This window comes from Nannospalax galili, unplaced genomic scaffold, assembly GCF_000622305.1.
Source record: "Nannospalax galili isolate Female #2095 unplaced genomic scaffold, S.galili_v1.0 scaffold1049, whole genome shotgun sequence".
Classification (NCBI taxonomy): domain Eukaryota; kingdom Metazoa; phylum Chordata; class Mammalia; order Rodentia; family Spalacidae; genus Nannospalax; species Nannospalax galili.
The window spans coordinates 386,844-399,585 of record NW_008358636.1 but is presented as its reverse complement, the minus strand read 5'-3'; the positions used below and the strand labels follow the sequence as shown (position 1 = coordinate 399,585).

The window sequence follows — 12,742 nt, the reverse complement described above, 5'->3', positions numbered from 1 at the left end:
TAATGCCTGTTAAGTCTTCCCCGGGGCCACTGTTGATGATGGCACTCACCAGGACCTATAAGAGTGATCTGAATGATCTCAAAGGCATGTTTGACAATGCACACAGCCATAAGCTTCTTACTGTTGTTGCGATCACATATCATCATGAAGTTGGTGCAGCAGTCCATGATGGAGTGTAGTTTTGCAGAAGCACTTGGCAGTGTACCGTCCTCCACTGTGAGGCAGGTACTTGATGTAGCTCTCCTTCATGAATCAGTCACGCGTTCTTCAATCCTCTACCTTCTTGTTTAAACGAGACTAAAAGTTTGTTGTTAACAATAAACACCCTAAGAGCCCTTCATCCTGGAATGTGTAAAGTGACTGTTTTACAAAGCTTGACAATCCTGCTGCTACTTTTAGTGTCACAGTTTGCACTGAACAGAAGAGTTGAAATGATTTCTGGATGTAATTAAACCGTAAAAACCTTCCTCAGAGCGATAAGCAAAAAACCAAAGCAATTCTTCTCTCAGTGAAACTATAGAACAAAACAGAAAGAAAGCAATCTCTATAAAATGTTTGGGAAGAGTGGACAGCTCACAACCAAGCCTATAACAAACAGCACAAGTTGGACCAGACAGGTTAAAAGAAAATAAGGACACAAAGTTGTGTGGGTAGGTAAGGGGGTGTGGATCTGGGAGGATTTCAGAGAGGGGGTGAATATGATCAAAATACATTCTACGTAAACAAAGTAAAGTGTTTGGACATGGCATCATTAAAATAAGATCAAGACAACTCCATGCTGAGGACATCATTCTTAGGAAGGAATTTGGTATACTGAGCAATTGTAATTTCTGATAAGTGGGCTCAAAGGATCTGAGATTCTTTTACTAGCTGTGCAAGGGCACCTCTATGGCACCTGAGTCTGTGATATGCAGTTCCAATTTTGGCCTACTGGACTGTCTCTGAGGACTATCAGAAACTCCAGACATAGATTCTTATCAGCTCCCCAGATCAAACTAAAGTTCTACCCACAGATGGGCAGACAGTTTTATTACAATATAATAAATGAGACAGTATATAATGATGAAAGTCAGGACATTGATTTTTAATTATTTTTTTTCATTAGCAACATCAAGGAAATTATTTCAAATTGAAGGTTTTGGTTGGGATTGAAAAGCTGGGTTTCTAGATATTGCTGTAAGGTCCTAAGATGGCACTAGGATGTGAGTGAAAGTCTGTCATTACAAGAGCAGTGGTAAATGAAAATAAAATGAAGAAAACAAAATGCTTAATCTAGGCAGATGAAGTCTTATTATTCCCATTTTCCTGTTTATCAAGTAGCTGCCACAAAAGTAGTAAAGATTTTGAATTTTAAAAGTAGGACAAATTTGATAGTATGCATAAGAAAACTTCCAACGTGACAGGGATAGAAGATGCAGCTAAAGAAAGATTTTAACTAAGGACATGACTTCAAACTTCTCAGATACCACACGGGTCACTCAGCCACAGGAGAGGAGGAATGCACCCTGTGCAGGACTCAGGCTTGCTTGGGAGCAGCAATCTCAACATCCTGCAGATGACTATCCTGAAGGACAATGCTAAGATGTCCAGTCCTTGCTCTGTAGAACGCAGCTGTCTCTGGAGTTTTCTAGAATGCAATGGGCCTCAGTTGTTTCTCTTACTCACACTCATAGTCAGTATTTCATGAGTTCTTCCGTGATGCCTTTCTATAAAGGACAAGTGATGTCCACATCTTCACAGGATCTCTACAAGCAGTAAGAAGAAAGAAATCTGAGTTTTATGAGCAGGAAGGAGCTGCCTGTGCCATGCTGTGGCTAAGCTGCTGGTTCAGAGGTACAAGCCTGTATCCTTCTGCCCTGTGAGCTGGATCTTCAGAGTGGAGAAGGAGCCCTCAGGCCTCACTGCAGAGAACCGATCACTAGACAGCCCAGATTGGTCTGCTACAATGTTACCCTGGAAATACACCACAAACTCTAGGCCCTGCCCTAGCTTCTGTTGGTACCAGTAAAGAACAGTATGACCAGAAACTAGATCACACCTGACAATTACATTCGGTCCCTTCTTTGTGACTTTGAACGTGGGAGATTGAGAGACTCCAGCAACAGGGTGGTCTGTGGAAACAGAAGCTGGGAACAGAAATAAAAAATAGTCCTTACACACACACATACACATATTCACACACTGAAACTGCTTGGTGTTCTAAGGACTCACCTGTCTGCCGAAAATGGAAGGCCACCCAACAGAGAAGCCCGATTCCATGGCAGGGTCAGTACAGGATGGAGGCTCACAAGATCTGAGTCTTAATGAGTAAGAGGAGGATGATGGCGACCCTTCTTCTCACATGGCAGTTCCCATGGTGACTTCACTTCCTCTACCAGTCCCTACAACCACACAATTTGCATTATCAGTACTTGGATGAATGAATCAAGTATTCATAAATGTATTATCTACAAAACCAATGGGCCATCATTTTCAGCCACTGAGTTGGAAGAATCCTAGAGGGAAAAAGCTGCAGTGTCACGTCAGGGAGAGCATGGAGTTTAGGTATGTCCAAACTACAGCGCACTTTCTATCCTGGAATATTTATACTCAAGCCCAAGACTAGTAGAATCAGAGCTGAAAAGCACCATCTCCAATGCGACATCCCAAAGAAAAGAGCTGATAGCAATAGTGGAGACAACTGAGTCCCAAGTCAAGGCCAAACCTGACTGACATTCTTGGGAGATGCATCTCAGCACACACTGCCCAGAATCCTTAGAGATCTAAGACCCTAGGGCTGAGAACTCTAACCACACACCACCGAGTTTCATGGTGCCTCCCTGGACTTTATGTGCAGATAGGATGCTGCCGTGCAGCACTGTGGAGTAACTGATCGCACAGAAGTACACAGATGTCTGGGAGGGGGAGGCTGACTCCAGAATGAGGGAGAAGATTTCTGTGCTTGGCCTGGATACTTTATACCCCTCGGGGATGTCTCCTTTTTCATTGTTGCCTGTATAAAGTGAGTAATAGATCAGCCTCAGCCCCAGCCCTGGATCCTGTCGATACCAGAACATGGTGTCAAGGTTCATATCTTGGGTGCATCTTATAGTTGCATTCTGTCCTGCCTTCCAGAGCAGAGAGTTTGGGATCTGAATGACACCAGCATTCACTGGACCTGTAGAAAGGGAGAAGAGGCTGATGCTTCCACATCGACAGAAAGGTTTCATGCTAGTACCTTAGAATGCCAGGCTGGGTCCTGTCCAGAACTCACCTGCCTGCAGTAGACAAAAGACCACACTGCACAGTAAACTGAGGTGCATGGCCTGGGCTGGGCAGAACAGAGGAACTGACTGAGTTTCTGTGTTGGAGAAAGAAATGGGGCTATAGAGGGAATGATTCCGTCTTCTCATTCTCTCTGCCTGGGCACCAGAGGCTTCCTTTCTCTGGGGCCACACCCCCTTTCTCAGAGGATCAAACCTAATGTAAATACGCACCTAGTTCAAGTAGAAGGCAGTTATCCAAACTGACACAGCTCTTCTTGGTATTTTTTTTTTCTATAATAGTTTATAAATGCTATGTATACTGTCTTCCTGTGGTGGTATAATTCCTCATTAATACTCTAGTTTTTGTTGACTAAATACTTCTAGAATCAGAGGGAACACCCTTGTGGCTTCCTGGTAGCTTTTGGTTCATGTGTCTTATGTTCTCTCTTAAGTATCATTTTCTAGTTTATTTAATTGACCATAATCCTGCTGAAGTTCTCTAACTGCAGTGGTTCTCTCTGATGTCCGGTTTTCAAATCACCCATCAGCATTGAAGGAATTGATTTGCTGTTTCCGATCAATTTACTGATGGATAGGACAACTGTCAAATGTCAACTGAGTGCATCTGCTTTCCATGTTGTATGACCATAATCCTGCTGAAGTTCTCTAACTGCAGTGGTTCTCTCTGATGTCTGGTTTTCAAATCACCCACCAGCATTGAAGGAATTGATTTGCTGTTTCCAATCAATTTACTGATGGATAGGACAACTGTCAAATGTAGCAAGGCCATATCAACTGAGTACATCTGCTTTCCATGTTGCACACCATGCTCATGATTTGCCTCCCTTTGTGAACTGTGATGGACACTCAGTGTAATCAATCACCTATTGGCAAAAACCTGTTGGCTGGCCACATGTTGCCTGTCTCAAAATAACTTCCTTAAAAATGATTTAGTTTGTCAAAATATCATTATAAAGCAATTTGAGTGGATTTGTGGATAACAAAAAGAAAAAGACTAAATTTTGTAGCATTAGCAAAAGGAGTGAAGGGATGTGAAGGACCTGAGGGAACTGACAGATTCCAGGGTCAGGACAAGTGCTGCATTCTTTCTTGATAAATAGTCCATGAATAATGGCCCCTTATGCAGGATCTCTGTCATGAAGTACTAAATATAGAGGACTTCAAAATGCGTATTGTGCCAAAGAGCTCCAAACTTTAAAAGGCCTTATATTTAGTTTAATAATCTGCTGCAGTGATATTAAATTCTTAATATTAGACCAAAAGTCCTGAAAATAGGTTCCATGGTTAGGCCTCATGATTTTATGTTTCTGAATTTGTTCATTTCTCTTTCAGCATAAGCACAGGCCTGGCGTCACTCAGCATCTATGGTTCTTAAGAGAGAAGGACACAGAAACTGGCCAGAGACCTCATCAGAGCCTGATGTCATAACCACATATCGGAGATAAGATCCAACAAGCCCATGAGTGGCCCCACATCTGTGTGCAGGACACTCATGGTCCAGGAAACAGTGCATAAGCATAAGAACTTGGTGTTCAAGGCAGAGCCAGAACAGAAACAGGGGTTTTCTAGGTTCAGGTTTGTTTCACAAGTTGGACAGTCATCGTTAGGGAAAAGCCATCCCTTCTCCCAGTTTGGTCTGATCCCTCCATAAGCAGCATCACTAACCTGTGGTTTGCTTGGCTCTAGCACATATACATGTGAGCACGAGGCCTGGCCACATGCTTCAAAATAACTTCCTTGGAAATTACTAAGTTTGTGAAAGTATTCATATAAAATAATTTGAGTGAATTTGTGGATGAGAAAAGAAATGAATGAAAAAGAACATTTTGCAGAGTCGGCCTCAACCAGCAGGCGTGACCTTCCGACAGTCATTTTTATCTCACTGCTGACCTTCAAATAGGATTGTTTAAATGTGGTCAGGTATATAACATGGCTTCAATCCTCTTAAATGATACAGACCCTCCTTGGTCTCCTAAATATTTAATGATGTATTAAACAGGAAGTGTTTGAATGGGTAGAGATTTTTAATTTGTGTTTAAAAAATACCTACATCAGGGGTGTGACTCAGCATTTAGATTCAGCACTTGGGAGGCAGAGGCAGTGAAATAGCTAGAGGCTACCCTGGTCTACATAGTGAGTTCCAGGCCAGCTGGGGCTACAGGAAAACAAAAACAAAAACAAACAATATTTGAGCAAAATTACTCTAAAAAAATAGAAATTATAGTAGGGCATGCTGGCACACACCTTTAATCCCAACACTTGGGAGGCAGAAGCAGGCAGATCTCTGTGAGATCAAGGCCAGCCTAGGATGGTCTACATAGTGAGTTCCAGACCAGCTGGGGATACATAGTGAGACCCTATTTCAAACAAACAAACAAAAAGAGAAAAAAAATACAAGAAAAAGGAAAGAAATTATATTGTCAATTATCAGACATCTAGAAAGCCCTTACGAGTGAAATTTCTCTGTCGTAGAAATGTCCCATATCTTAGTAGGGTGGATGCCGCATGGTTATATACATATCTACTGCTCTAAAATCACCAACCTGTTGATTAAAATATGTAATGTTTATCATATATGATCTAGATATCAATTGGGTTTTAAAGCATCTGACTAGGGGTGCATGCCAAATTCTCTAGTTAATTTCATGCAATGAATCATCAAGTATATGTATTTCCATTTCTGTGACTTATAATTCTTCAACTACAAAGCAATGCAGGTCACGTCCATATCTGCCTTTGTACATAGGCAGTGATGAAAGAGGTTTCCTGGGATTAGCAAATGCAATCAAAATATCTGTGCTCCCATTACATGCTAGGCACTTTACTCTTCCTGAAGCTTTAAACATTTCTGAAGTTGTCATGATGACTGATTTTATATATCAACTTGACTTTGGTAGACATTCTGGATGATTCTGTGTGGATGATTTTATATATTAACATTTAAATCAATAGAGTTTAGCTTTAAAGTAAACCAACAATTTAATCAGTACAGTGAGTCAGATTTCTTTCTGTAATACAGTGGGCTTTTCTGATCAGAAATGCAACTATAATAAAAGATCCACTCTCCCCCATGTAAGAGGGAATTGTACATCTGCACTGGAAGAGTTCCTCCTTGCATTCCAGCACCATGAACTCACCTGGACTTACCAGATTCCATAATTAGTCAATTCCATATAATGTTAGATATAGATACATCATTGATGATAGGAGACAGATAGATTGATGATGGTAGATAGATAGATAGATAGATAGATAGATAGATAGATAGATGATAGATCCTAATGGTCTGTTTCTCTGAAAAACTAATGCAGATAGATACTGTTGGTCACATTTACAGATGGAAACAAATCAGTCAAACAAGTCAAGAACGTGGCTTCAGCCTTGATGAGTTCATGTTAGAATGGAAATCAGAGCCAAGCAGATGTTTCCATCTCCATAGCTGTCTCCTGGGTAAGCAGATTTCTACTAAGAATTTTATTAGAACCTGTAGGTGTGAGGTGGATGAAGGTAGTAGCATTCTGATTTTAAGTACAAGTGTCTTTTTCATGAAAAAGATATTATAACATAGAGTTACGAATACGGGACTTAGACAAGGAACTTAGTTGTATTTTGACAGCTATTTGATGTGGTCAAGTTTTCAAACCTACAAGCCAATATCTTCATCTGTAACTAGGAATAATAATATCCCTTGTATCAGTCTTCTTTAAGACTGTAACTGTGTGACAGGTTAACTAGGCTCCAGTCAATGGGCCAAAAAATAAAAATAAAAAAACAGGCATAGTGGTGCATGCCTTTAATCTCCGAATACGGGACTTAGACAAGGAACTTAGTTGTATTTTGACAGCTATTTGATGTGGTCAAGTTTTCAAACTTACAAGCCAATATCTTCGTCTGTAACTAGGAATAATAATATCCCTTGTATCAGTCTTCTTTAAGGCTGTGACTGTGTGACAGGTTAACTAGGCTCCAGTCAATGGGCCTAAAAAAAAAAATAAAAAAACAGGCATAGTGGTGCATGCCTTTAATCTTTAAAAAATTCGTACCAAAAGCAACTTGGGGTGGAAAGGGTTTATTTGGCTTATAAATCCTGATCACAGTCTATCACTGAGGGAAACCAGAGCAGGGAGTCAGGGCAAAAACTTGAAGACAGGAGCCGAGATCATAGAACGCTGCTTACTGGCTTGCTTCTCTGGCTTGTACGCAACTTGCTTTCTTATACAGCCCAGGACCTCCTGCTCAAGGGTGGCACCACAGGCTGGAGCCTTTCGCATCAATTAGCAATTAATAAAAGGTCTCACAGACATGCCCACCGGCCAATCAGAAAGAAGTGATTCCACAACTGAGGTTCCTCTTCCCAGATGTGTCAAGTTGACAATTGAAGCTATCCAGAACACTTGTGGTTGGCTCTGTCATCTCAGGAAGATTGTACTTTCCCAAACAAATGTCCATTTCCCTTTGTGGAAACATCAAAACTCCCATGTCCTCTATGAAGGAGATCAAGGGGATTATGGGGCCTCGAAGCATGACACACAACTACAGAGCAGAAAGCTGTAACTAATGTCATGCTTTGCTTTGAACTTGTATATTAGTTAGGATTGTCAAGGAAGAGATTGTAATAATCAGTTTATGACATACCACTTTGTTAATGGAGGTCTGAGATACGCAAGACAGATTAGGGAACAGATCCATAGTGAAAAGTGAGAGGAGGGAAGCAATACGTGTTGGAAAAAAGAGACAAGCTAATGATCATGCAGGTCTGTGCAATGCTGCTGGCACAGAGAAACAGTGCAGAGTCCTTCAGCACCAAGGCACTGACATTGAGCTCAGAGCTAGAGTTACGGAACTGTTGTGCTGAAAATCGAGCTGGGACGTTTCCTTTTTCTCTCTCTTCTCCATTATAATATTGAAAGAGGAACTCGGGCCCCCGGTTCAGGGTCTTCTGGTACCAGAACACAGACAGGTGTCCAGAGAGAGGGGAACATCTCATTGTCGCTTGCTGTCCTTTGGCTTTAATCAGATGTTTTGGGGTTTGCGTGACTCCGGAATCCACTGAGCCTGTGTGTCAGGAGACAGAGTTAAGGGCAGAGCCTCCTGCTTCAGACTTCATTGGCTGAACTGTATTTCAGAAATGAAAAACACAGATCAAAGGCTTCCAAGCTGTGCCTAGGACTCACCTGCTCCCAGGAGACAAAGGGCCACGCAGCAGAGCACCCTGCAGTCCATGGCAGCAACCGGAGCCAACGTATCACCTAGTTCAGGGGTAGGGCTTCCTGGGAAGTATTTGAGGTTCTGAAGTTCTGGTGTCCGTGATAGGGATGTTACTCTCCCTGCAGGACGCCCTGGCACACTGCACCCTATGGCAAGGTGCAGGCTCTACTCAATGAGGAGCAGAGCCCACCCTGTAGTGCCCCAAACTGAAGGTGGTCAGGTTGAGCACTGTCCACACATGCTAGCAACATACTGTTTCTTGCCATATTAGTAGGGGTAGGGCTTCCTGGGAAGTATTTGAGGTTCTGAAGTTCTGGTGTCCGTTACTCTCCCTGCAGGATGCCCTGGTGGGGCGTTACTCTCCCTGCAGGACGCCCTGGCACACTGCACCCTGTGGCAAGGTGCAGGCTCTACTCAATGAGGAGTAGAGCCCACCCTGTAGTCCCCCAAACTGAAGGTGGTCAGGTTGAGCACTCTCCACACATGCTAGCAACATACTGTTTCTTGCCATATTAGCGCCACCTTTATCCACCCATGTGACTGGCCTGACCCTGATTTCCCACCCTTGCCTTCTCAATTCCTTTATCCTCCTCCATCTATTCGGGAGCATGGAAACTCCCTGTTTAGTGCATAGTAAGGAGACAACACACTTTTCCTTCCCTGAACAGAAAAGAGACTGTTTAGCTGGGTTAGCTAGTGAACTCAAACTGCCTCCTTGAGCTGAGCGGGCAATCAAGCATCCTTTACAGCCCTGCTCTCCTAGACCCTGAGGGTTCTTTGCAGCACTGTGGCGTCACAGAGCTCCCAAGTGGTAAGCACATCTCTGTTCCCTGGAGTCCCACTGAGGTGGATAGGCTCATGACTGAGCAACTGAACCAGGAACAGCAAAGCCAGCCCTTCTCACTGTCTCACACATACTCTTCCACCTCCACAGCCCGCCCAACAGCTCTCCTCTTCAAATCCACTATCCGCCCATTCAGACAAAAAATGGTGTGAACCAACATAATGATTAAAAATAAAATAAATGTTACTTTTCTATAATTAGTATCACAAATGAAAGAGTTGAGCTGTAATAACACAGACCACAAAAAGAGTGTGGTGATCTCAAGAATATCTAGCCTGGGGCTTGGAGAGATGGCTTGGTGGTTAAGAGCACCGGCTGCTCTTGCATAGGACTCGGGTTCAATTCCCAGTATCCACGTGGCAGTTAACCATCCATGATTCCAGTTCCAGGGGACCTTGACACAGTCTTCTGACCTCCATAGGCATTGCACAGCACAGGCACACTTACACATACACAGGCAATACACTCATACACATAAAATAAAAATAATAAAATATTTTTTAAAAAAGAATATCTAGTCTGGAAACACACTCCATAGATACTCCCAACCAAATAAACCAAAAAAATGAGATTGCATCCAGGCCAGAAGTCAGGAAGGACAATGTCATAATCAATGTCAGGGCTCTTACTGCCAACCAAGTCTAGAATGTCTCCAAATGAGATTGTCTCCCAAGTGACACCACTTACCACAAGGCTTTGCTCTGTATTTTCTGGGTATTAAGGACTTTCAAAGAGACCTTAAGTTGCAAAACACCTCTTTAATCATCCTGCAGCTTGCTTTTCAACCTTCTGTTACCATGCTCTCTCTCCTTGACTTTCCCAACACACCAGTTCCTTTTCTTTTAATTATGTGAAATGAACCTCTTTGATTTTACATCCACATTACATTATTACCACATAAACTTGACCTCAGAATGAAATATTCCGCCCATAAGAGAGAAGACAGATATTATGCGACAGGTTCCTCTGTTCCTGTGGTACACAGTATCAGGCCAGGTGGAGATTTTGGAGAGGATGTACTGATGTAGCATATGTGTTTCTTTTAATTATGTGAAATGAACCTCTTTGATTTTACATCCACATTACATTATTACCACATAAACTTGACCTCAGAATGAAATATTCCGCCCATAAGAGAGAAGACAGATATTATGCGACAGGTTCCTCTGTTCCTGTGGTACACAGTATCAGGCCAGGTGGAGATTTTGGAGAGGATGTACTGATGTAGCATATGTGGGAAGAATCTCTGAGCCTTGATTCCCTGGTCCTCAAAAGGCTGGAAAGCCCAGGATGCATTTTCCAGTGACCCACAACCATTTTCTTTCCCCTCCTGCGGTTCTAAGACTTCACAGACATGTCATGTCCGAAGTCGCTCCTGCTGGGCAGAGGTTTTGTGCACCGAACATCGTTAACTCTGAAGGGCTGGGCCAAGCTGCTAGCGCAGAGATACAGTGCTGAGCCCAAGCTTCAAGGCGCCGAAGCTCGGCAGCTCAGAGCAAAGGTTACCGAAAGGCTTAGCTGGCCAGTTCTCAGCGTTTTTGGTACCAGGACATACCGGGCGTCCTGGGCTAAGAGAACATTTCACTGCCGCTTCCTGGTCTCTTGCTTTGATCAGGTATCTTGGAGTTGGGGTGAGTTCAGTCTACACTGGAACGGTGGGGACACAGAGACTATAAAAGGTTGCTTAGTTATACCCTCTGCATTTGGCAAAGGACCTGCCTATGCACTGAGAAGATCGCATCCAGGCCAGAAGTCAGGAAGGACAATGCCATAATCAATGTCAGGGTTCTTACTGCCAACCAAGTCTAGAATGTCCCCAAATGAGATTGTCTCTCAAGTGACATCACTTACCACAAGGCTTTGCTCTGTATTTTCTGGGTACTAAGGACTTTGAGACTATAAAAGGTTGCTTAGTTATACCCTCTGCATTTGGCAAAGGACCTGCTTGTGCACTGAGAAGATTGCATCCAGGCCAGAAGTCAGGAAGGACAATGTCATAATCAATGTCAGGGCTCTTACTGCCAACCAAGTCTAGAATGTCTCCAAATGAGATTGTCTCCCAAGTGACACCACTTACCACAAGGCTTTGCTCTGTATTTTCTGGGTATTAAGGACTTTCAAAGAGACCTTAAGTTGCAAAACACCTCTTTAATCATCCTGCAGCTTGCTTTTCAACCTTCTGTTACCATGCTCTCTCTCCTTGACTTTCCCAACACACCAGTTCTTTCTTTTAATTATGTGAAATGAACCTCTTTGATTTTACATCCACATTACACTATTACCACATAAACTTGACCTCAGAATGAAATATTCTGCCCATAAGAGAGAAGACAGATATTATGTGACAGGTTCCTCTGTTCCTGTGGTACACAGTATCAGGCCAGATGGAGATTTTAGAGAGGATATACTGATGTAGCATATGTGGGAAGAATCTCTGAGCCTTGATTCCTGGTCCTCAAATGGCTGGAAAGCCCAGGATGCGTTTTCCAATGACCCACAACCATTTTCTTTCCCCTCCTGTGGTTCTAAGTCTTCACAGACATGTCATGTCCGAAGTCGCTCCTGCTGGGCAGAGGTTTTTTGCACCGAACATTGTTAACTCTGAAGGGCTGGGCCAAGCTGCTAGCTCAGAGATACAGTGCTGATCCCAAGCTCCAAGGCACCGAAGCTCGGCAGCTCAGAGCAAAGGTTACCGAAAGGCTTAGCTGGCCAGTTCTCAGCGTTTTTGGTACCAGGACATACCGGGCGTCCTGGGCTAAGAGAACATTTCACTGCCGCTTCCTGGTCTCTTGCTTTGATCAGGTATCTTGGAGTTGGGGTGAGTTCAGTCTACACTGGAATGGTGGGAACAGAAGATGGAAGATGAGCACAGGAGACCTTAGAGGGTCAGGGGATGGGGCACAAATCCTGGAGGGAAAGTGGAATATCGGAGGAGAACGTTCAAAATAAGGATACTTACTTTGTCTACTCCCATGAAGCAGAGAAGCCGGGAACCCATGACAGCCAAGGACAAGTTTAGGCAGGTATTGCTGTGCCCAAGAATCTGGGCCTCTGAGAGCTGGAGCTCTGAGTACCAATGCTCTGGGTGACTGTGAAGTCACTACTCTGACTCCAGCCTGTGCAAGTTACTCTGCACTCTCCCTCTTTTGGCCAAAGCATCTAACAAGCTTTCATAATCCTCCAAGACCCTGGCAGGTAGCTCTAGGGGCTCTTCACAGGGGACATGGGGCTGCATGGTGCCATAGTGCCCCCATGTGGCCTGCTGGGCAATAACCAAAGACTTGCCTTTGTTAGCGACTAAATATGTTACCACCAAGATTCATGTGTTGAAGTCCAACCTCCAAAGTGGCTGTTTCTGAAGATAAGAACTTTATGGAAGTAATTTGTGTTAAGCAAAGGCAGAGTTTTGATACAATAAGATTAA

The 12,742-nt window shown here is 43.3% G+C and overlaps 3 long non-coding RNA genes and 1 gene segment (V, D, J or C); all 4 read right to left on the bottom strand.

Annotated features, from left to right (window-relative positions):
* Positions 1-1,796: 1,796 nt before the first annotated feature.
* On the bottom strand, positions 1,797-2,728 carry LOC115068246. 2 transcript variants are annotated; one of them, XR_003847608.1, is made up of 4 exons: positions 2,714-2,728; positions 2,212-2,381; positions 2,039-2,126; positions 1,797-1,953 (listed from the first exon to the last, which is right to left on the bottom strand). It is a non-coding gene; the product is annotated as an uncharacterized LOC115068246 (long non-coding RNA). The 2 variants fall into 2 exon arrangements; XR_003847609.1 differs by having other exon boundaries at positions 2,705-2,719.
* A 210-nt stretch (positions 2,729-2,938) lies between these two features.
* Positions 2,939-3,483, bottom strand: LOC115068245. Its single transcript, XR_003847607.1, has 2 exons — positions 3,254-3,483; positions 2,939-3,157 (listed from the first exon to the last, which is right to left on the bottom strand). It is a non-coding gene; the product is annotated as an uncharacterized LOC115068245 (long non-coding RNA).
* Positions 3,484-7,938: 4,455 nt separating this feature from the next.
* LOC103724800 lies at positions 7,939-8,642 on the bottom strand. The segment is given in 2 exon segments: positions 7,939-8,321; positions 8,441-8,642. Coding segments are annotated over 2 exon segments (432 nt in total).
* A 194-nt stretch (positions 8,643-8,836) lies between these two features.
* Positions 8,837-12,512, bottom strand: LOC115068247. The gene is made up of 3 exons (XR_003847610.1): positions 12,278-12,512; positions 12,061-12,152; positions 8,837-8,865 (listed from the first exon to the last, which is right to left on the bottom strand). It is a non-coding gene; the product is annotated as an uncharacterized LOC115068247 (long non-coding RNA).
* Between the last annotated feature and the right edge of the window lie 230 nt (positions 12,513-12,742).